At 38.4% G+C, this 22,878-nt stretch overlaps 1 protein-coding gene across 1 annotated transcript; it reads left to right on the forward strand.

Annotated features, from left to right (window-relative positions):
• The first annotated feature begins 849 nt into the window (after nt 1–849).
• On the forward strand, nt 850–22,438 carry trim2b (tripartite motif containing 2b). The gene is made up of 12 exons (XM_036557755.1): nt 850–1,027; nt 6,580–6,720; nt 8,068–8,234; nt 10,559–10,710; nt 13,124–13,304; nt 13,409–14,171; nt 16,021–16,121; nt 16,600–16,767; nt 17,818–17,986; nt 18,093–18,163; nt 18,426–18,566; nt 20,705–22,438. Exons 3-12 carry the CDS (start codon nt 8,127–8,129, stop codon nt 20,855–20,857), a joined length of 2,007 nt encoding a protein of 668 aa, XP_036413648.1. The 5' UTR covers nt 850–1,027; nt 6,580–6,720; nt 8,068–8,126; the 3' UTR covers nt 20,858–22,438.
• The last annotated feature ends 440 nt before the right edge of the window (nt 22,439–22,878 follow it).

Here is a 22,878-nt window from a genome sequence, read left to right on the forward strand (position 1 = left end):
ACAAATGTAAGTATTTTCTCCGTTAAAAATCACCCGATCACCCTTGTATTGTCCTAGTTTAATGTCATTTCAATTTATTATACATTTTTCATTGCAAGCATAAACATCGCTAGTATGCTAATTTCTCGGTAGCTAGATAAGCTAGCTAAATTTCCCGTTCCACCTTAAACAGCCCAGCAGTACTGACGCCTGAAGCGCCAGAACGTAACTGCTGCACCATTTAAGGTGGAGCGGGAAAATTCCAAATAGAAGCTGGCGAATAGCTGACTTCAGCTTTTTATCACTGAAGAATTGGGGGTGGGCGATAATAAGTAATTTACGCATCTCTAATCTTTGAAAGCATATAATGCCCTAAAGTTAACTAAAGACCAGCAGCGAGGTTGCTGAACTTTACCGCTCCTCTGCTGTCACTGCAGACTGGCAGTAAGTAGCCTGTTAATGAAGTGATGTTCTGTTTTATTTGAGGATTGTCCCATTTCGTAGGGGAAGATTTCAACCACTAACCCTTGTATCTCAGTTCCAAGGGGCAATGTGACACTCGAAAACAGTGTGTGGGTTTAAAAGTTAGAAATGGGATTGGGCCTAAATAATCGAGCTAATCAACGTTTACGAAAATGAATCACTGACTCGGACGTTGGATGCACTGAAACGTATAGTTCGAAAGAATCGGTTCGGTAAACTGAATCGAACGTCCCATCGCTGCCCGACATAAGCTCAAACGCAACCGATGAGTCTGCACTCTGAGCGCTCTGATTGGTCGCTCTCGCTGTAGCCCGGAGGAAAGCTCCTCCCCCCACCGGCATGCTGGTGTCGCTGGCTTGTGCTTGTGGTGTCTGCTTCTGTCGCTGTAGTGCATGAAGAGGAGGAGGAGGAGGAGGAGGGGGAAGAAGGGAGAGAGCTAGAAACGCGAAAGTGCGAAAACAGGCCTCCACCCCTCCTCTCAGGGAAATGGGACTTGGTGTGAGGATTAAGGCAGCGAGCCTCTGCATCATCTGCACCTTTGATCCGAAGAAGCTATGGAGAAAAGGTAAGGCTGTCCCATTTATTTCTCTCTCTCTCTCTCTCTTTCTCTCTCTCTCTCTTTCTCTTTGATGCACATATGGAGAGGAAGGGGAAGAAAAGAGATCACTGGTACTGCGCAAGCAGGGAGCAGCAGCATCTGTGCTCCACCAACGCACCATGTTGCCCTGGGAAGCATGCATGGGGGCGGGTAGGGATGGATGGATGGATGAATGGATGCATAGAGGAGTAGGAGAAGGAGATGGATGCTCATGTACGTACTCTACATACAGGGATTAGAGCTGAATTCTCATGTAACGCAAAAGTCTTTTATTACCCCCATGCTGCTGTTTACTATCAGTGCCTCTTTTATGGCTACCATAACCAACTGACAGTATTAGGTATTTAATAGCTTGGTGGGCGCCTTCATCCTCCTCTTCTACATCAGCTCCAAATACATCCATTAAACATATGTGTTACTTTCCCAGTTCTGCATCTGAAATGCTGAATTTTGCTAGTGCAATACTGTGCATTGACATTTCAGGCATAGAAAAATGGTCTGATGTCTTTGGCCTAAATTCAAGTACAAAATCCTTCACAGTAAAGCAAAGAATCTTAGAATACAGTGATATTGTGATGTTACAATCGTATAGAAAAAACTGACACATTTCCTGTGACATCAGCTAATGAAGTAGAAAGCCTGGATTAACCCCCCCCCCCTTACAGTTATTGCCTGCTTGTTGATTTGTAGTTTGTGCCATTAGCCTGATTGTGAACCTTGAATAGGAGCTGCTTCGAAGCACTTCTGCTGATTAAAATTGGCCTCTTCCTGATTTAGTCCAATTCTTTTCTCCCAAACAATTAGAAGAGCTGCTATTTCAATTGATACCCAACCTTAAAAATAAAAAAAAATCAATATAGCCTATATACTGTTGATCTGCGACTGGCCTGCTCTCCCGATTACGTAGCATTTCTGTTCATGCTTGTCCTACTGCCGCTAGCCTGTAGGCCGAAGTGAAAGCTAACAGACTGCTCTGAAGTGCTCATGTGAAGTGATCATGTGCATGGGTGGTTTCACCCTCAGGGGGGGATTCAGCTTCAGTAAGTCCTAATAGTCCACCTCACTTGCTGCACAGAATTAGGTCTTTCTTTACTAGTCTCTTTTAGTCTTCCTCAGGCCTCTGCTATCTTTGAAATGGAAATGGGAAACCAAAAACTGGACATTCCTAAGGGAACATGACACTGGGGAGTGCAACACAAGACATTCTCAACTGTTTGTGGGTTTTAGGCTTTAAGAGAAATCTCACAAAAAGCTTATAACCTTGCACTTTGTTTAGGGCGAAGTAGTCCACCAGGCCTTCCCAAAACAGTCAGCAAAAATGGTGAATATTTAATGGTAAAGAAAACATTGAACATAATCCTTCCTCACCCATATAAATGAAGCAGTGCACCAGCATTTTGGAAAACTAAGCCTTAGCATAGCTCCTCTAGACATTACATTTGGGTTTGTACTTATTGATCCTGAGATATTGACCTGGTTTCTCTTTCATTTTACTCCCTTAGCTGCTACGCTAATTGCAACGTCACTCAGTATTCACTGTAGACTTACAGATGTCTGGTTGGATGTTGCACTAAATGGACCACTAATAAGCCCCAGTGTACTGGGAACAAACCTGTTACTCCCTACATGTGGTAGTATGTCTATGGGTTGGTTTGCCAGATGTGGATTAAGCCTAGTCCTGGACTGCATTTTTGATTCAGAGGAGAAATTTCATTCAGAATGCTCAGTGGACTAGGCCTAAACTGACCCTATATTGACATAATACTAATTGCAAGATAATTATAACACTTTGGTATTTTACAGATGACTATTCGTGATCCAGTTTGTCCAGTATTTAACAAGTTACGTAAACTATAAGCCATCTGCACACACATCCACATTTCTGCCGTGTCAGTGTTCTGTGTTCAAACAGTATATTTATAACAACAGTTGTTATGTGTAAGTCACACAAAAGTACTACTGAGTATATAAAAAGTGTTGACTAACCTCAGACCCAAAGGAGAGCCTTATCTCACTCTTTGATTACCTGTCATCACTACATGAAAGCTGCTAACCTCTTATAAATAGAGATGCGCCAATATGGGAATAGTGGGCTGTTGCCGGTATCAAATACTTTACTGGGCAAACTCTGAGAAAACTCTTCATTTATTGAATTTCCAGCCAAAACAACCATTAAATATTTTCAACATCAGGGAAAGAAATAGAAAATTACAAAGAAGCCTCAACAACCAAATGTAATATCAGCATTTTCAATATTTATGTGTCCACTCTTTGCCTTGATTACAGCTTCCACTATTTTCAGGAGACCTGCTTTCATGTAAAAGGAGTGATGTTTTTCCACATGTCCAAAGTTCAGTCTTAGAAGTTGGTTGCATTTTCTGCTTCTTATTATCCAGGTAATCCCAATCACATGCAGTGATGCTGGACTCTGGGGTGGTCAGTTCATTGTTCTGAGAACACCGGCAGCTTAATTGTTTGATTTGCAAATTTTCTTCTTTTTTTGCACAAAACAAAAACAGTAATGGCCTCTTGTTGTCCTCTCACAGTGGATGGACAGAAACACTTGTGGATTTTGGTGGTCTACTAGGTCTTGCACAGTTTGGGGTCCCATTTTCTCTGTATCTTTTAGTAGTTTTGTTTAGGAAAATCCTTTTTGTTCACTCAGCTTTGTTTGACTTTCCCTGTTCTTATGCAAGTGGAGTATCTTATATCTAAACCCCTCAGAAATGTCTTTTTCTTTTTAGAAATGAATAGCTTGTACTTAAAAGCTGATTTGACTGGACGTTATATAAATGAAAGGTGGTTTCTGACGTTTATGAAATGTAGAAATTGTGACTATATCTGCTTGAATTTTTGCCTTATGGAGAAATATACATGTCTGTAGGGTTATAAATGCAGTAAAACAAACAAAATCAAGTGCAGATGTTTTAGAGCAATAGCTCAGCGTGGCCTAATAAATACATCGTCAAATATCTTTGAAATATTGGTCAAATCTAAACATCTGTATGATGCTGATATATTCTTAAACAAGTATCTGACAGTATAGATTTGACATCATTTTGCATCTCGACATATACTATAAATATAAATGTATCCATGTCTGACAATACAGTATAAGGAAATAGTAGTAATTATAGTTTTATAGCATTAACAAGGATTTCTTGGTAAAATATGCACCATTCTATGATCTCTGTGGACATGCTCATGTTCTCATTCTCTCTCTCTCTCTCTCTCTCTCTCTCACTCTCTCTCTCTCTCTCACTCTCTCTCTCTCACTCTCTCTCTCTCTCTCACTCTCTCTCTCTCTCACTCTCTCTCTCTCACTCTCTCTCTCCCCCTCCTGCTCTCTCTCTCTCTCTCCCTACCCCCCCTGGCATATGCATCTGGGTGTCTGTGCACGCCTGTAAGTGTGTGTGTATGTGTGGCAGTACATTCAGCCCCATATGGGAGCTACATCTGGGTCAGACATGTCATGGTTGAGTCTAAATTATTGATGAAATTCATGAGTCACTATCTGGCTGTATAGTCGTATTTCAGCATATTTGAGAATGTGTTTATACATGTTACATATATTATAGATGTATTTTATACACATATTACATATATTATAAAAGTATTTTGCTACTTATTTATTTATATTCATCTACCAGTAGATATTAATGATGCATGTTAAAATTGGAATCATATCAGCATCGGCAGATGATGGCTTTAAAAATTTATTAACATCAAACAGTTGTTTGTATTTGACTAATATTACATATTGATATTTGTTGACATTTATTGCACTCCAGAAGAGCAGAATGTGTAAAAGACACTGGGGGCTTCGGTGCTAAAACAGCTTCTTTTTGTTTTTATGTGTAAATGACAAGTATTGATATCGGTATCAGCCCAGTGGGTATAAATATAGATATACAGTGGGGTCCAAAAGTCTGGAATGACATTGAAATTTTTTTTTCATTCAAACAGCAGCTTTAGAATTTTGAAAAATGTGAAACAAAGAAAAGTTTTGACAAGTAAAATGAAGAGGAAATATTGTCAGTTCTGCACTGTTTTAGGCCACTATTCAAATTTAATCAAATTTGATCAGATTGTGCTTTTCTTAGTCTTATCTCTTCTCTCAAAGCTCGTGTTCAGACGAGGCTTTTGCACAAACTTGTGGAGTCCATGCCAGCTGGCATTCACGTTCTAATTAAAGCAAAAGCGGAACATGAAATACTAAGAATACTAAGAAATTCATGTAAATATTTCAGTGTCTACTTTTAACTCAGATTGTTATGCTGGGAATACAATTTGTAATGAAAAAACTGTAGTAAATTAGAAAGGAATGCAAAATGTAAGTATTTAGACTAGTGATCTCAGATTTATGGATATGAATGGATTTGTATAATGATAAAGAAAAAACTTGAGGGTTTGCTTTAAATGTAAGATTTTTGGACTTAAGGTAAATACATACAAGTTGGTTCCTTTTTCAGCGTATATAAGGCAAATCGAAAGAACACATCGATCTCTGAGATGTTACTGTGGGTGTGGGTGTGTGTGTGTGTGTGTGTGTGTGTGTGTGTGTGAGAGAGAGAGAGAGAGAGATAGAGAGAAAGTGAGAGAGAGAGAGAGAGAGAGAGAGACTGATTATGTACCACATCAGCAGAATGCTGTTCTGTGAGGAGGAAAACAACACAGTAGCTATTCCGTCACTGCCTGTAACATCACAGCACATTTGTATGGTCAGGCTTATCTGTGTTTAGGTACCTGTTTCAAAAGTCATCATTGTTTTGATTCCCAAACTGTTTTAAAGATCCATTTTCAAAGTTCTTTAACCCGTTCCACAGTTTGGTAGATAATGTAAGAGAAAATATCAAAAATATAATGTAATAGGACCAGAAATTTCAAGAAGGTAAAAACAGTTTCATAAATTAAAGCCTTCTCATTCGCATCCAATTGTGTTTTTAAATATCTTTTAAAATTTGAAAGTGATTGTTTATGATTCAAGTTTGAGAAAATTTGATTGATATTTGAATAAATGCATATAAATGTAGTGCTTTTATGCATGTTATGCATTCACCTAACGAATTTCCAAACCTCTCCTTGTGGCCGCCCAGTATTCTTTGCATCATCTATTCTCTAGTTTGGCTATCAGTTCTTCAGAAAATTCAGTCATGTGTGCTGCTGATGCGTTTGAGAACACCTCTGCACATAGTAACGCACATAGTAACGCACAATTACTGTTTATTTGCTGAATTTAACACATTGGCCTGTGCAAAAGTTATAGCACATTTCATATTTTATGGTTTTCCAACGTTAAACTGAGCAAATAAACAGTAATTGTGCACTACAGTTTGAGTTTGTTCAATGTAGACAGTGTGTCAACTTATTTTCACTTAGAAAATCAAGAAAACATGTAATCTGACCTTAGGTGCTCATACTTTCAACTGTATCCGCATTCTGCAGTGATTTGAATCTTTTACTTCTGATTATGCTTTGGAACGTGTTAACATAATATTTTCCCCTGGTCTTCTCCACAGGGCCCAGTGTAAGATGAGGGGAGATTCTACTTGGCCGCTGCAGCTCTGTGTCTCTGGTGGATTAGATACACGTTCATATCCTGGTACACCTGAACTGCCAAAGCTTGCGCAAACACACACTCTGAGCTTCGTATCTTAAAGGTGAGAGAAATCCATGTTGCATAGCTCCGCTTCTCAGCATCATTTGACACCTTTGCACTTTCATTTACTTTTAATTTCGATTGCTGCAGCCGAAATTCTTCACTGGTAGTGCAGTTGTGCTGCAGCCTGAGCAAAGGGGGCTAAACTGACCAGGCCCTGCAGTATCCTCAATGGACTCCTTATGTCAATGCTTTTTCCATTTTGACTTGAGTATCTGTGACGACTTAATAATTTGCCTTGCTTAAGACATAGTAATAACGAGCAAACACCTTTTTTTTTTTATTTACTGAGGCAATTTTCATAATGAGAGCCCCATTTTTTTATGGGGCATGTAAGATTCTAGTTACACATTTCCAGATGTGCCATTTCACTGTTCTGCATTAATTAAACATTTTTGTTTTTATTGCTATCAGTACACTAGAAAATCTTTATTCAAAAATCTTTATTTATAGGTGTATCTGATACACAGTTGATAATCTTTTTGATGCTGATTGACAGCAGAGAATAGTCATTTTGTCCTTTTAACAAAAAACAATCCACTTTAAGAGCCACAACATTTTATATCCATTTTACTATCTTGGCTGTAAATATGTTTCAGTATGTGCAAATGTCCTACTATAGGAAAAAATATAAAAAAATATATAATCAAAAATACATACTTCTCTGCTTTAAGCTTTAGCTCAGCTGTAGCTGCTTTTCTCATCTCCGACAGGAAACTTTTTCCTCAAAAATGGAACGGTTTCCCGTAAAATGTCTCTCCACATTCAACTTTTTACAAGGCTGAAGTCAACTTCTCATTCACCAGCTTTTTGTTCAGATTTTCCCGTTTCCCGTGCAGTGTAAATGCACTCTGCAAGGTGGAACGGGAAAATTCAAACGAGAAGCCGACTTCAGCTTCACGACTTTTTAGTGTTTTGAAAGTTTCTCGTTGCAGATTAAACATATCAGGAAACCAGCTGGAGTGATTATAAATGCAAATCCATTTGTTTCCAAATTATCGTTGTATGTCTTACCTTTTCGTTAGTTACTAGCTAGATGAGATTATTGTCTGTGTTGCTATGGTGATCAGCAGTCTGCGTGCCAGTCTTCAGTGTTAAAGGGTGAATTAGCAGTTATCCAGTAAAACCCCAGTGCTTAAGACCATTTATGTTTAAACTGTGTTAGAATGATCAGCAGAGCTTTATTTTACTGCAAAGGAAGATTATTTTTATTTTCACCAAAAAATCAAATTCTGCTGTGGAGCCACAACAGGGCAGTAAAAGAGCCGCATGTTGCCGACCCCTGTGCTAGAACATTTATATTGCCAGAATTTCTACTGTGTAGCTCATGCTCTGCTCTCTGTTTCAGATCTGTGTTTTCTGTCTGCGCTAGCTGTGGTAGTCTGTGCACATCCCTCCTCCAACCACATGGAGGCGCAGCAAGGTTCTCCTGACACCAGCAGTGAGGAATGTACTGTACTAGAGGCTCTGCCTGGCAAGGGATCAGGACTAATTTGCTCTCAACACAAAGGAAAAGTAGGAGCAGACACTGACACATGCACAAACAGTCTTGTAGTACTATGCTTACAAGGACTTGTAAGGTCTCTGTACTGTATGTGTTGTCTTGTGAGGACTCAAGTTGTAGTGCTGTACTTGTGAGGACTTCACACATTGGCCTAAATATAATTATGACCTTCATCTGACCTTGACCAAGAACGTTAAGCCGTTTTTTTTTTTTACTGTAATTGAACCAAAACATAGCTAAAACTGTAACAGCACACCTCATTTTCAGGCCTCAATGCATAAGCAAAGTAAGAACAGACAATAACATGTGCATTACACTTACAAGGCCTTGTAAGGACCCAGGTCCTAGTACTGTAGTTGCAAGTACTTAAATCTTAGTGCTATATTTGTGAGGACTCAAGTCTTAGCACTATATTTTGAGGACCCACGTTTTAGTGCTGTACTTGTAAGGACTCAGATTCCTCTAATCCTAGGATTAAGTCTAATATGACCTTCATTTGACCTTAGTACTATGCTTACAAGGACTTGTAGGGTCTTGGTACTATATGTGTTGGAACTCAAGTCTTGTGAGGACACGCATTGGCCTAAATCTAATTATGACCTTCATCTGACTTTGACCAAAAGCTTTAAGCATCCTTCACTGTAACTGAACTGAAACATAATCAGAATTCTAACTGTGCACATATTTTCAGGGCTAAATTCAACCAGTGGGGAACAAGTGATTTTTTTAACAACTTCAGTTGTAAAAATAAAATAGTAGTTTGAGTCTGGCCCGAATAATTAAAATGCATTGTTTATGTTGACATTTGAAATCTTTGTCTTTGCGTAAGCCAGAACATTGTAGCCTGAAATTCCACCAGCAAAAGCCATTAGAAAGAACAGTTTGTTAAAATATGAAAAACAATAGAAAATTATAGTTGCCTTGGTTGAATGCATCATAAATTCTTGCCAGGCATCCTTGTCACTTTGCCTTAAAGTTCTACAAACTGCACTGCTTTCCATGTGGCTATTAAAGCTAAGACAGCAAAGATGCCCTGGAAAGAAATCACATGCTGGAACACTTTAAATTATTAGAGTATAAGAGAAATGCTCAGTCCAAAATTTGCAAGAAGAGGTTGGTATCCATTACATGTAACATATATTCAAGCTCATGGCGTTTTAAGCTTCAAACTGGTTCCTATCACCACCACTGCAAGCAGTTCTGACTTGATAGGATTCTCTAGAATGGAGCATTTCACACCAAACCACTTTGAATGACTTTGTTTACATTTTAACCATTTAATTGTGCAGAAAAAACTTTGAGAAGACTGTTTTTACTCGTCTACTTTTTATAATAAAAGCTGCTGTTTTGTGTAAAAGCATTTTTTCTCACAGGGAACAATAACTCCACAAAAGCAAAACTAATCCTTAGGGCATTAGATCCTATAAAGAGCTAAACACACTCACACACACACCCAGATTCGGAATATAACACAGATGGGTAAAATGTCTTTCAGACTACCTCTCCCATGCGTATAATCTTTCTGTCCTAGAAAAACAAATTAGACAAAGTGTACCCAGAACTCAGCTGGGCCTCTATTCAAGTAGAGAATCAGTGTCCCTGAATGTATGAGAACATACTGTGACCATCGCTGACTACGCACATGACTGTGACACATCCGTATCTGATTGTGTTTTTTAATATTTTGTGAAGGCAAGATCTTTAGTAAAAGGTGAGTTAAAGCTGCACTACGTAAGATGGTTTGTAGCAGTAAGAAAAGAAACCAAAGGTTGGATTTCATGGGACCACATCATACGTTTTTATGTATTAATGTCACACAGGCTCAAAAAGAAGATCTGGCTCGAAGTTTAGTTCTCAAATGGAAAATCAACATTTATACTGATGAGGATATGATGACAATAGTAGTTCCTTTACTCACATCCTCAGAAGACACGAATGTCACCAGGTTTTTAAGGGTTCTTTCAACTTTTTCAGTGCACTCACAATGATCAGATTCATCCACTCGGGAAAGGGGCCCGAAGCACAGCCGATGTTACAGAATGCTCTCCGCGTGTTGCATGCAATTACACATTTCCACCAGAGAGGTCTCCAAATTCTCAGAACTTACATAGCGCAGCTTTAAGTAAAAAGTTAATTAATTCTGATGTTTTACACTTTAAGTATACTTTTTTCAGCAAAATTAAATTGCATCAATTCAGTACTAATGGGTTTTTACAGCCCACATTCTTTAAATATGGCTTTAGTACAAGAGTGTGATTAATGCATTTGTTGAACCTACACAGATTTGTGTGTAGTAATATAAACCTCTGCACTGTGTTCACTGTGCTATTTATAGGTTCCAGCATTGTATTGTTTGCCGTGTGAGAGTGCCGTGTGTGAGGACTGTATTGTGGAGCAGCATGTGGACCACCCCACTGATTCATTGACGAAAATTGTGGATCAACAGCGCACGGCTTTGCAGGAAAGATTGGATGCAGCTAAGAACAGGTCTGATGACATATCCAGTTCATTATTAACATTTTTCAACCTATTTTGCTTGATTTTTGCTTTTTGCTAAGTAACTGCTTATAATTATTTGATTAAAATGTAGTACTGTTTTTTGTGTAGTATTGTAGACACATAAGCATTAGAATGACAAATCTGTTCATCTGTTATGTATCTATACATAGGGGTGGACATTATGACAATATTTATTTATGTTGTGATGAATTACGTCACCTTATGTCACAGTATGTTTTTCGGAGAATATTAAGGATATCGGCAGTAAACTGACCAACTGCATGTTTTCATTTTTTTTATATTAGGTGTTTCATTCAAATGAAATACTTAATAAAAAATGAACGAAACATACTTTATTTTTTTTAATGTGGTGCTGCTGGTTCTTTTTTTTTTTTTATCTGTTCCAACTCCTCACAAACCTCACAAAAATGATGGGCATCGGGATGTTATATTTTTGCCATATCGCCCACCCCTCAGTGTTCATCATGATAGCTTAAAGTTTGATACAGTGTTAAACAGCAGCACTATCCAAGATGTAGGTACAGATGTATGAAAGACCACTGTAAACAGGTGAATATGGCAGGCATGACCTTGGGTGGACCTGAAAGGCCAGATTCCAGTTTACTAAAAAGTACATAAAAAGCTTGTAGAGCTGTGGGACAAAGTCTTGTGGACAGATGAGGTAAAGATTAACCTTTAACAGTGTAAAGGAATTCGGAAACTATGGAGAAAAAGAACTCCAAAGTGATTAAATTCAAGAAGACCATCCTTCATCCTTCCAGTCAAAATGGCAATTAAGTACATGTTATTTATCTTTTAGGATATATTCCTGAATATTAGATATAAGATAAGTTTCCAAAACTGGAGTTAAAAATTTAGGGATGTGCCGATACTACTTTTTCCTTTCTCATATCAACACTGATAACTGATCGTCAAGTATCTGACGATACCAAGCACTGACACGGATACAAGCTATATCTGACTTAACTGCTTGATAGGGTCCCTAAAATCATGATCTTTATACAATTGTGCTTTTTAATTTTTCTTTTTTGGTTAAAGCCAGTGTTCTGTGTTACAGATAAAACAAAAAAGCTTTTTTTTTTTATTTATTTTTGTTCTTTTCTTTTTCAATTAAATCACGTTGGATGTTTAAGAAAACAGTGTACGTTAATAGTGTCCTATTATTCTGGAATGTCCCTTCATTTTTAATAAGAAACATTTACATTTAATAATAAATTTAAATTATTTTGTAATATAGTAAAAACAATCCTGAACGATATATAGATAAACCTCTGGTACATACAGATAAGCATTCAGCAGCTCAGCAAAACAACACACACACACACACACACACACACACACACACACACACACACATCTTCTAAGCCGCTTATCCTACTGGGTCGCGGGGGAAGCTGGAGTCCATCCCAGCAATCATTGGGTGGAAGGCAGGATACACCCTGAACAGGTCAATAGTCCATCGCAGGGCTCAGCAAAAACAGTGCTTATTATTGTTTTAACGTCCTGTACACTCATGCTTACATCTACGAGTGTCAGACTTTGCTTGAATTTGGAAAATATCAGTGATTACAGGCTACTGAGCCGTTGGTTTTCAGCTTGATGCTAGTCCAGGCCCCAGACCATTTTTATCTGCGTTTATCTGGCATGGCACAACAGTATCACCCACTGCTGCTGCCTCCCCTCAAAATACTGGCGTTACAGATTTTGCTGAAGCATTTTTACTACTGCTTCTCACCCCACACTGCCCTTGTTGCTTGCTTCAGTTACGATCCATCTACTTGCTCGAATCTATTTCATCGTATTGAGATCCTGATGTTTTGGTATATATTTAGCTTACTATCTCAGTTTAGGTCAATATCTAAGGACTGAATACTTGATTGTTTATTTAAATAGCTTTTGCTGTGGGTCCTCAGTTTGAAGAAGGTCCATATATACTGTGGATCTTTGGATATGTATAGGCATAAGAGATGTACAATTGTATGCAAAAGTTTGAACACCCTTAATGAAATTACATGTTTTGTTGATTATTTTGTGAAAATAATGCTACAGCAGTCCCAAATATGGCACGTGTCTGCAAAACGTGGTGCACAGTTTCTGTTTATTTGTTTAACATATTGGGGAAAAAGTAAAAAATAAAATATGCCACAATTTTTGCACAGGCCACATTTTACATTACATTTTTTCCAATATTTTAAATTCAGCAAATAAACATCAAAGTGTGCAGATGTGTGTTCTCTGAAGATGATGTGTTAACTTGCTTAGAAAATCAACAAAACATGTCATTTGATCAGGAAGACCCAAACTAGCGCACGATTGTATGGTGTGTGGTTGATTAGTTGATTGATCGACTGAATTGATTTACTACTAATTAATAAAACAGGCTGCCCCAAATTAGAGGTGCGGCACAGGGGCTGAGGGACATCCAACAGCAGCTGAGCTCTCAGAAGAACTCAATAGAGGAAGACATCCACTCTTCCTTTAGTGAGCTACATAAGACCCTGGACACACGTAAGAGTGTCCTGCTCATGGAGTTAGAGGTCACCTATGGATTGAAACAGAAGGTGAGACCCTATTAATTTTACTTATTTATTTATTTATCATTGGCTGGTAATAATTGGTGGGTCTGCATTTGGTCACCTAATTTGTCTCTGCATACCTTCTTTAGGTTCTACAGGCTCAGTTAGACACTCTGCTTAAAGAGGAGGCGGCCATTAACAGTAACTGCAGCGTATCAGGAGAGGCCCTGGAAGAAGCAAGTGAGGCTGTTGTTTTGCAGACCCATAAAGACTTTGGAGAGAGACTGAGTGAGCTGGCCAGTCAGGGTCTTCCCCTTCAGCCTGAGGAGAATGACCAGCTGGAGCTCATGATGGAGGTTGAAGGCCTCCGTAAGTCCATCCACAACCTGGGGGCCATCATCACCACTAATGCTGTGGCCAGCCAGACTGAGGCTTGTGGTGAAGGCTTGGAGCAAAGTGTAGTGGGCCAGCCCACATCCGTCATCATAACCACCAGGGACAAGTCGGGGGGCCTATGCAAGACGGGCAATGCCGTCATCTCGGCAGAAATCTTCACCCCGGAGGGCAGCGTCACAGACGGAGAGCTCCTGGACCACAAGAACGGAACCTACGAGTTCCTGTACACGTTGCACAAGGAGGGGGACTTTAGTTTGGCGCTGAGACTGTATGACCAGCACATCAAAGGAAGCCCCTTCAGATTAAAGGTGACCAGTTCTCCCGATGACTCTCCCCCAACCACCTCAGGAGCCAATGCTGCCTCCACAGGTTCTAGCGAAGGAGGAGCGAGAAGACGCAGTGCCAAATCCCCGGGTAGCAGGAGCCGGCAGAAAGGGGTGCGGAGAGGAGGAAGCTTGTTCAGCACCCCAAAGAAGAAGGTCAATCCTATTGAGGATGACCTCATCTTTAGAATCGGTAAGAATGAGCATTGGAAGTGTTGGCTTCTTTTCCTTGTAGCTTTCACACAGGATATTGCTCTGAGCAGCATTGGGGTGGGCAGTAGGACAGTATGTTAGTGTTATTGTGATAAATTATGTCATAGTTTTTTTTAATGTAGCACTTCTGTTTTGCTGGTGCATTTTGTGTTCTCAATCCTCAAGAAAGCTAAACATCATGACACATACTGGCCCTTGTACATTAATTGCATACAGTCAGATCTGACCATAAAATGAGCATGTGCAAATTTCACAGACAGTTTTGTTTTTCAGTTTCATTTTTAGCGCATCTGTATGATTAAGCTCACGTCTGGTCAGCATGCATGTAATTTTGTGCGCAGTAGTTTAACAGCCTGTAAAAAATACTTGATTTGTGATCATCCAGATAAAACTATTAGCAAAAACATCTGTATTACCAATAATAAGATTAAATATTAATAATAGTAGTAATACTAAGTAGTAAACCTAAAACTTTGCACATGCCAATTAAGTACAATTTTGTGTAAGCAAATGCTGCATGTTCCATTTAAAGACATATTACACTGTTTTTGTTTTATATTACTGACACCACCCAAAACATAAACAATACAAAGTTAATCTCAGTAATCACATCATTGTACGGTTTAAAAAATCAATTCATTTATTTCACATTTTACCCTTTCCTGTAATTTTAACACTATAAAGTTTGGTCAATAGAGGGAGCACTGCATTCACTGCTCTACCTCAAACAGCCATTGGCTCATGAGCTGCTGAATGCTGTCATTTTTTTTGGCTCCCTACCGAAGTATCTGCATGAGCTAGGGCGTGCTTCACGTAAAAGAGCTGCTGGTAGGCTGGTGCTTGATTTCACGCACTGAAGCTGATTCATCATTTTCTCTCAAATCTCTGCTGTTTTCCACATCATACAAAAGTTCCATGAATCAAACGCAGTGTAGTTCACACATCATTAAAGTCAGTTAAATCTGCACTCTTTTGTACTTAACTTTGATGAATAAGGGCCATTGTGTATCTTGAAAATGTGTTGTCATGTAATGTGATGTCATGGTTTTTGCCCACCTGTTGCCCATCCTTAAGCAAAAATGTCAAGTGTATGTGAAAGGCAGCTACTGAACTTCTTAGTTTACAATGTAAAGCTCATGTTTGACTTGAGAAAATGTACAGTGGGACCAAAAGTCTGAAGCAATGAAAATCTAGGATTTAAACAGAAATTAAACAACAGAAAGTTGTTTTAATAATTTTAAAAAAAGAAAAGTTATGACGAGTAAAATGAAGAAGAAATATTCAAGACTGTGTGCTCTTTTTCAGGTCACTATCCAAATTTAAAGGGCCCAGAATTTCCTTTGCTTTTTTTGAATGAAAGGAGTATGTAAACATTGTTAAAGTTTCAAAACACACCATTAACTTCCGGGTCCATACAGTATGTATATGAAAACTAAGCAGCCCATTTTGAATTGATTGTTTCTATTATGTCATAAGAGCCAGCTCATTTACATATATACACCTATTCAGCATGCAGCAGTTTAGCAGAACTGAAGTTCTAAGCAGCATTTAGCCTCTAAATGAGGCACAATACAAGGCAGCCAATCAGAACAATGATCATTTGCCATATAACAGTCTTAAAGGCACAGCATCAAAAACAGCTTGTTGAAATGTAAGGGATAAAGAGATGTTGGAAAATGGTCATGTAAAAATGAATTATGAGGAATTACAAAAAAATTTGTAGGATATATATATATATATATATATATATATATATATATTACATTTCTGTGTTTTCAGACTTTTGGAATCTTTTTTTAGTTTCATATTTGTGATTATTTGTACCACAGGAACAAAAGGAAGGAATAAAGGAGAGTTCACCAATCTGCAAGGGGTAGCAGCCTCATCAGACAGTATCCTGATTGCAGACAGTAATAATCAATGTGTGCAGGTGATTAGAACATTTATTTTTTTCATTTCTCAAAATGCTTGATGTCTTGAAAAACTAGTATACTTTGTGAAGTTACTATCTCATCACCAAAATGTTAACAGCAACATAAATGTTGGGCTAAAGTGTAAGAGCACATCCCACCCCAACCTAGCAGACAGTCTTTTAAACTCATTTCATCATCCATTTTACCCTTTTATTTTCAAAGGTTTGAATTGTTGAACACTCCTTCCATAAGTTGCAGAGTAAGTCACTATTCATTGATGTACTGTGTGTATAGAAAGTCTACCCCATCCCCCAAAACATTTACCTTTTATTGCCTTCATACCTGGAATTTGAAAGCATTGCAAGTGTCTTACCCTCTTTCTCGCTACTTTAGAGTGCACTCAAGTCTAGAAATTCTGATTTTTTTTTTAGGAATGGCTTTGTAAGTTTCATATTTCATTGGTTATTGAAGAAAAAAATACATCTGGATTTTCAGATCTTCTCTAACCAGGGAGAGTTTCTGAGCCGATTCGGTGTACGGGGCCGGTCACCAGGGCAGCTGCAGCGGCCTACTGGTGTAGCTGTGCATCCAAATGGTGACATCATCATTGCTGACTATGACAACAAGTGGGTTAGCATCTTCACCAGTGATGGCAAATACAAGGTGTGTTCATATGTATTTACTAAGGACATCACTGTGCTGCTAGCATAGACAGGGGCTGTACACCACATGAGATACTCATACTCGTTTTGTCAGGTCACTTACCATATAGGTGCATTTTGTAAGTGCTGGATTTAAGCTCAGTAATTACATTTCTCAGTTCATGTATACCAGGGGTGCAAAACTCGGGTCCTGGAGGGCCAGTAACCAGCACAGTTAGCTAATTCTCCTACAAAGACACACCCACTAAACAGATAATTCAAGTGTATTTGAGTGGGCATTCCAAGCGCGCATGTGCTGCCAACAGGGAAGTTGCAGAGTGCCCTCTAATGGACAAACTACGCAACAACAACATTCATAGCATGGTTGAAGCATCTCTCTTCTGTCTCTCCATTTCTTTTTTAATTGTCATTTATCGGCCATTATAAATGCCGATACCAATTAGTCTGCAACTAGCACAAATCGGCTGATAATATCGACACGCTCATTTATCGGTCTGGCTCTAAAAGTGAATTCGCTTTTAGAAGCATTTAATGCTTCAGACGTCTGGTTCCTAATCGCCACCATTAAACACAATTCTGATTTACGATTCTCCAGAATGCTGCATTTCATGGCCAGCCACTCTAAATAACTGTTTACATCTTAACGTTCTGTTGATTCCTACACCATTTAATAACTGCTTTTGTTACATTGGGTACATTGGTCAACAAATTGCAGGATGAAAAAAAAAAAAGTGCCAAATTATACTGTTTGTCAGAGAACTGTTTAGATTATTTAGGTACAGTATTAATGTTGATTTTTTTAAAAATATACAGACCCTCTGAGCTGATGGTACAATTGAGTAGCTGTCTTATAAGTGCCTTATATACTACCTTATATAGTACAACCCCAGTTACAAGCAGTTGTACCCCTTTAGGTAGTTTATTCTGTTTCTCTGAGGGTATTGTTGTGTGCATAAAGGTCTAAAGGTAGAAGGTACACTGGTTTTGAGACAAACAATACATTTTTCCAGTAAATATTTTTTTTAAAATGTTGTTTCATACTATTCCGTAGGCCAAGCTGGGCTCCGGGAGGCTGATGGGTCCAAAGGGCGTGTCTGTGGATCAGAACGGTCACGTTATTGTAGTGGACAACAAAGCTTGCATGGTGTTCATCTTCCAGCCCAGTGGAAAACTAGTAACAAAGTTCGGCAGCAGAGGCAATGGTGACAGGCAGTTTGCAGGTAAAGTGAGGTCCACACAAAGAGTCAAGAAAGATCCAAGGAGCACTACTACACAGTAGTACTTGGCAACAAATACAGCAAAAACTTTATTTTGTTGTCTTTCCAGGTCCCCACTTTGCAGCAGTGAACAACAATAATGAAATAATCGTCACAGACTTTCATAATCACTCAGTAAAGGTAAGCTGCACTATCGAATGTTTAAGTACTGTTTTTAATGCTTAATGCAGTTGTCATAATTGGCCATGTTGGCCAATTGTGCTCAAGTTTGAAAACGGAAACTGAATTTTGCTTTTAGAACCTTTTGTTTATCTACATGTGTCTTTGATTTTGTTATATTTATTTAGATTCTGCAGAGTCTGTATGACATCAACTAACTTTGCATGACCTCCTAATTTGGTCTCTGATTTCTCTGACTGGTCATCTGTGTCCTTTCCTACAGGTGTTCAGTGCAGAAGGTGAGTTCCTGCTGAAGTTTGGCTCTAATGGCGAGGGGAACGGTCAGTTCAATGCTCCGACAGGCGTTGCAGTGGACGTTAATGGGAACATCATCGTAGCGGACTGGGGAAATAGCCGCATACAGGTATGACCCCTGAGAAATCCCAACTTATGAAAGTGAGGAATGTTGACGAACTTGACAACATGGAAAGCAAGTAAACAAATTAATTTACATCAACTAAGAGCCTGCTTACACTTGCATTTCACATAATGTCCAGATTAATTCACGTTCACTTTCGACTTCAGACTTTCGAAATCCGTCTTTTTCCCCGCAAATATCTATTTTACAGAATTGGGTTCGTAGTTATATAATTATATAGTTTTTTATATATATATATATATATATATATATATATATATATATATATATATATATAATTCATTTATTTTTTCAGTCTCAGGGGATCATCCACCATTTGCCTTTATTACAGCTTTCATTCTTTTTGGGAGACTCGCTTTAAGTTTTTTCAAAAGCGAAATAATTTCATGTAAAATGTCTCTCAACGTTCAACTTTTTACAGAGGCTGAAGTAAGTTTCTCATTCGCCACCTGTTTGAATTTTCCCGTTCCACCTTAAATGGTGCCTGACGCAGTAGAATGTAACTGCTGTGCCAGTTAAGGTGGAACAGGAAAATTAGAACGAGAAGCAGCAGAATGAGAAACTGACTTCAGCTTTGCGACTTAGTGTTTGACAGTTTCTCGTTGCAGATAACGTTTTAGGAAACCAGCTGGAGTGATTATAAATGCAAATAAGTCTGTTCGTCTCCAAATTATCGATGTTTGTCTTAAATCTCTCTGTTTGGCGTTTTGTTTGCTACGAGCTAGGCAAGATTGTTAATCTTAAAATTTGCAGTTATGCGTTAACTCCAGCGTTTAAGACCGTTTGTGAAAACTGTGCTAGAACTGTGTGTTATAACGATCAGCAGAGCTTTAGTTTACAGCAAAGGGGGATTATGTTCATTTATCTTAAAATTTAATTCTGCTGTGAAGCTGTAAAAGGGCAGTAAAAGAGCCGTGTCATGGCGAACGCTGGCTTATCTAAAGCGGAAAAAACATTTTCGTAATAGACTATTACTAATCGCACTGCGGAGAGCCAGGGTCACTAATGAGAATTGTGAGGCTAAAGTGTTGCTGAAGTTAAACAAAGAAATCCGAATGTCATGTCTGTAAATATCTTGCTGGAATGTTTCAATTGGAGCAGTTTTATTTCAACAGTTGAAAAACCTGGAATGATTGACTTTTCCTTTACTTAGTCTACATTTTTTTTGGATATCTCACCTTTGGTTGTGTAAGTTTGATTGTTATGCTTAAACTACTTTTTGATGATCTTTTTGTATATTTGCAGCTTTTCAATTGTATGTTTCTTTCTGGCACATGACTAAATGCAGTGTCTTGTTCACACTTTCAGTTGGGCTTGTTTGGTGTGTCAGGTGGAGATTCACAAACATTCTGACAATTGCGAAAGTAGCTAAAAAGTAATGCACTACTTTTCAAAAAGTAGCTAAAAATTCTGGAAAAGTAGCTAAATTGTTGCTTGCTACAAATTTTGGGAAAGTAGCTAAATTGTAGCTAGCTACTAATTTTTCAGTAGCTATCCCAACCCTGGCATCTTGACACCTACACATCCTTACAGATCATAGTGTTGAGCTGTCCTCTCACAGTGGAAGGATGGACAGAAATACCTGTGGATTTTTTCAGATCTGAAGCAAGAGTGGAGCTTAATTTTCTCCTCCCTTTCAAAGATGAAAGTTTAGTGGTTTTACGTCTTGCACATTGTTAGGTGGCAATTTTCTTTAGATCTTTTACTTTATTTTTTTACTCTAGATTTGGAACTCTATTTTTTAATTTTACTTTGACTTTCCCCTTCGTTATGCCCCTGGACTGTCTTCTATCCAGTCACCTCAGATATATATCTGAAAGAAACTGGCATACGCTTACAGCATAAAAGGCTACATGAGATGTTGTATGCAGCTGTTTTTTGGCCATAATTAGTTTTTACTAACATCGTAGTTCCATTTGGGAGGAGTAAAGATTACGTGGCTTGAAGAAACAGATCCAGTTAAAATTGGCTTAGTTACATCTCCAATGCATAGACATCTCATACCACCACTTTAAGTGTCTGAGTAATGAGATTCTTTCCAGCGCACCTTGGTGTACACTCGCTTTTTCCACAAAATGACAAGACATAGTGTAACCATACTGTTTTTGTACACATCTCTTCAGGTATTTGATGGCAGCGGCTCGTTTCTCTCCTACATCAACACGGCGGCGGATCCACTTTACGGGCCGCAAGGTCTCGCCCTGACGTCTGATGGCCATGTTGTGGTGGCCGACTCTGGGAATCATTGTTTCAAAGTGTACCGTTACCTTCAGTGATCCGGGAGGCGCGCTGCTTGTAACAGGGCAATGCTTCATGGACACCACAGACATGCCATGTGAGCTCTTGCACTTAATTTGCAGATGTATATCACCCTTTCTCCCTATGTTAACTGCTTCCTCCTTGCTGGAATGGGCTCTCGTGGCTTGGATACAGTACCTTTCTTTGTTGTCACTGCTGTCTGATGAATATTTAGGAGGGCTATGCCTTGCGAAGTTAATTAGCAGAATCTGGATGCCTTTGCCAAATACCTGCTGTAATGTGGTAGAGTTTTGCGCGGCATATGGTAGGTACATTGGTGAGTTGCGCATGTTCTACTACTACACCTGCTAAGTCTGAATTATGCTCAATACTTATGATCAACGTAAACACAGCTTTCAGTGACAGACTCTTCTAACACTTTCCACAATCATCGTTCTCAAGAAGCGATTAGCTCAAGACCACTTGGCTAGACAATATCTGAATAGGTTTCTAGGTTCTTTGACTATTCCATTAATTCACCAATGCATACCACCAAAGTTTACTCCACGCTGTCAGTTAAGCATAAACCTAGTTCTGGTGTCCTGCAGTGAATTCTGTACAATAGAATAGAACAGAAATGTTCTGTGCACATTCCACCTCTAGACAGTTCTTAATCCTGATTACAGAATCTTGCTAATACAGTGCAACAAGTGAGGCTTCAGATGTAAAACTTTGAGAATTTGTAGTTCTTGGACATGAAAATAAAATTTGTTTCATGTCAACACGCTATGACCGTGTACGAGCCTAAACGTTGACCCATGCTACACCTTTAGGACTACGCTAGCTCTTTAATCAACAAATATTAGGCCTCTATTTTTATTTAAAGACTATTTAAAAGGGAAAAAAAAACTCTATATTTATGTATTTATCTTGAATAATATTTCAAAGTAAAGTGGAAAAAAGTGGTCAGTTTTCACTGGTTTGGTTTCCTGCAGTATGTCTGTTAACTTTTTTTTCCTTTTTGGCCAGTAGTTAATGTACTTAAGCTTCTCCATTCTGTATCAGGTTTGATATTGCTAGGCCATTCAATGTTTGACAAACCATTCTGGTGTATATGGTAGATTTTCTTAGAGGCATGTTTTACGCACTAGTAATGCTAGAATAATAGAGACAGGTTCATCCACTCATGATGCATTTCTATGGCAATAGTATTTCCATGACTTTGTCAACGTAAGGGTACCATACTGGTCATTCCATTCTTTCTCTCACATTAAAATATCATGTTGCTTTCTGATTTTGTTGAAGTTGATTGTTTACTATTGTAAAGATTGTTTCTTTTGCACTGAAGAAAAAAACAGTGGATGAATGTTATGTTTATTGGTTAAATTAAGATTTCACTCGAATGTTCATGTTCTGTACAAAAACGCCTTAACATTTGTCATTTTTTTTTGTTTATCGATGGAAATGCCAGACACTAAATTACTCATTTCATTTTTGTTGTTGAAATATGCTTGTTTACAGTTTAAAGTCAGCCAAATGCCTGCTTGGATTTCTAATGTTGGTATCACCCTATCAATAATATCATCATGATGCCGAATAACATTAAAATATTGACTGCAGAAAATGTTGTGCTTCTTTTCTAGGAAAATACTCATTAGTTCTATGAGTCCTATACATTTTTCATTAAAGCAAAAGATGAGTCAGAGTCTTGGAGTCTTCAAATAGGCATGAAAGTGTGCAAAATCAAAAAGTAGATTTTTGGTATGCGAACAAGCTTCTCTCTAAAATTTTACTAATTTCTCAATTTTTTATTTAGTCCAAAGAAGGAAGACTAGAAAGACTACTGCTGCTGGTTGAAGGTTCTTTTCGCCAGAGGAGAAGCCCCATGCTGCACTGCCAGAGGGTCTTTGGCTCTGGGAAGCCCATCTTTACTTAAAGCAGCAGACACTGATTTAATGAGACCTGTGGTAACGCACAACCTTAATCCATAATTCCCCTTCAAAAAGTTAGTTTCTTTCTCTGTAATATTTCTAATAACCTATAAATGTGACAATAAGAT

The sequence above is a fragment of the Colossoma macropomum genome, unplaced genomic scaffold (assembly GCF_904425465.1).
Source record: "Colossoma macropomum unplaced genomic scaffold, Colossoma_macropomum, whole genome shotgun sequence".
Taxonomy (NCBI): Eukaryota; Metazoa; Chordata; class Actinopteri; order Characiformes; family Serrasalmidae; genus Colossoma; species Colossoma macropomum.

Excerpts from the sequence above, each read along its gene's own strand:
- trim2b (XM_036557755.1), top strand. The coding sequence starts at position 8,127 with ATGGAGGCGCAGCAAGGTTCTCCTGACACCAGCAGTGAGGAATGTACT. Across the intron at positions 13,305-13,408 it reads CCTATGGATTGAAACAGAAG|GTTCTACAGGCTCAGTTAGA; the intron begins GTGAGACCCTAT and ends TACCTTCTTTAG. Across the intron at positions 18,567-20,704 it reads GGGGAAATAGCCGCATACAG|GTATTTGATGGCAGCGGCTC; the intron begins GTATGACCCCTG and ends ACATCTCTTCAG.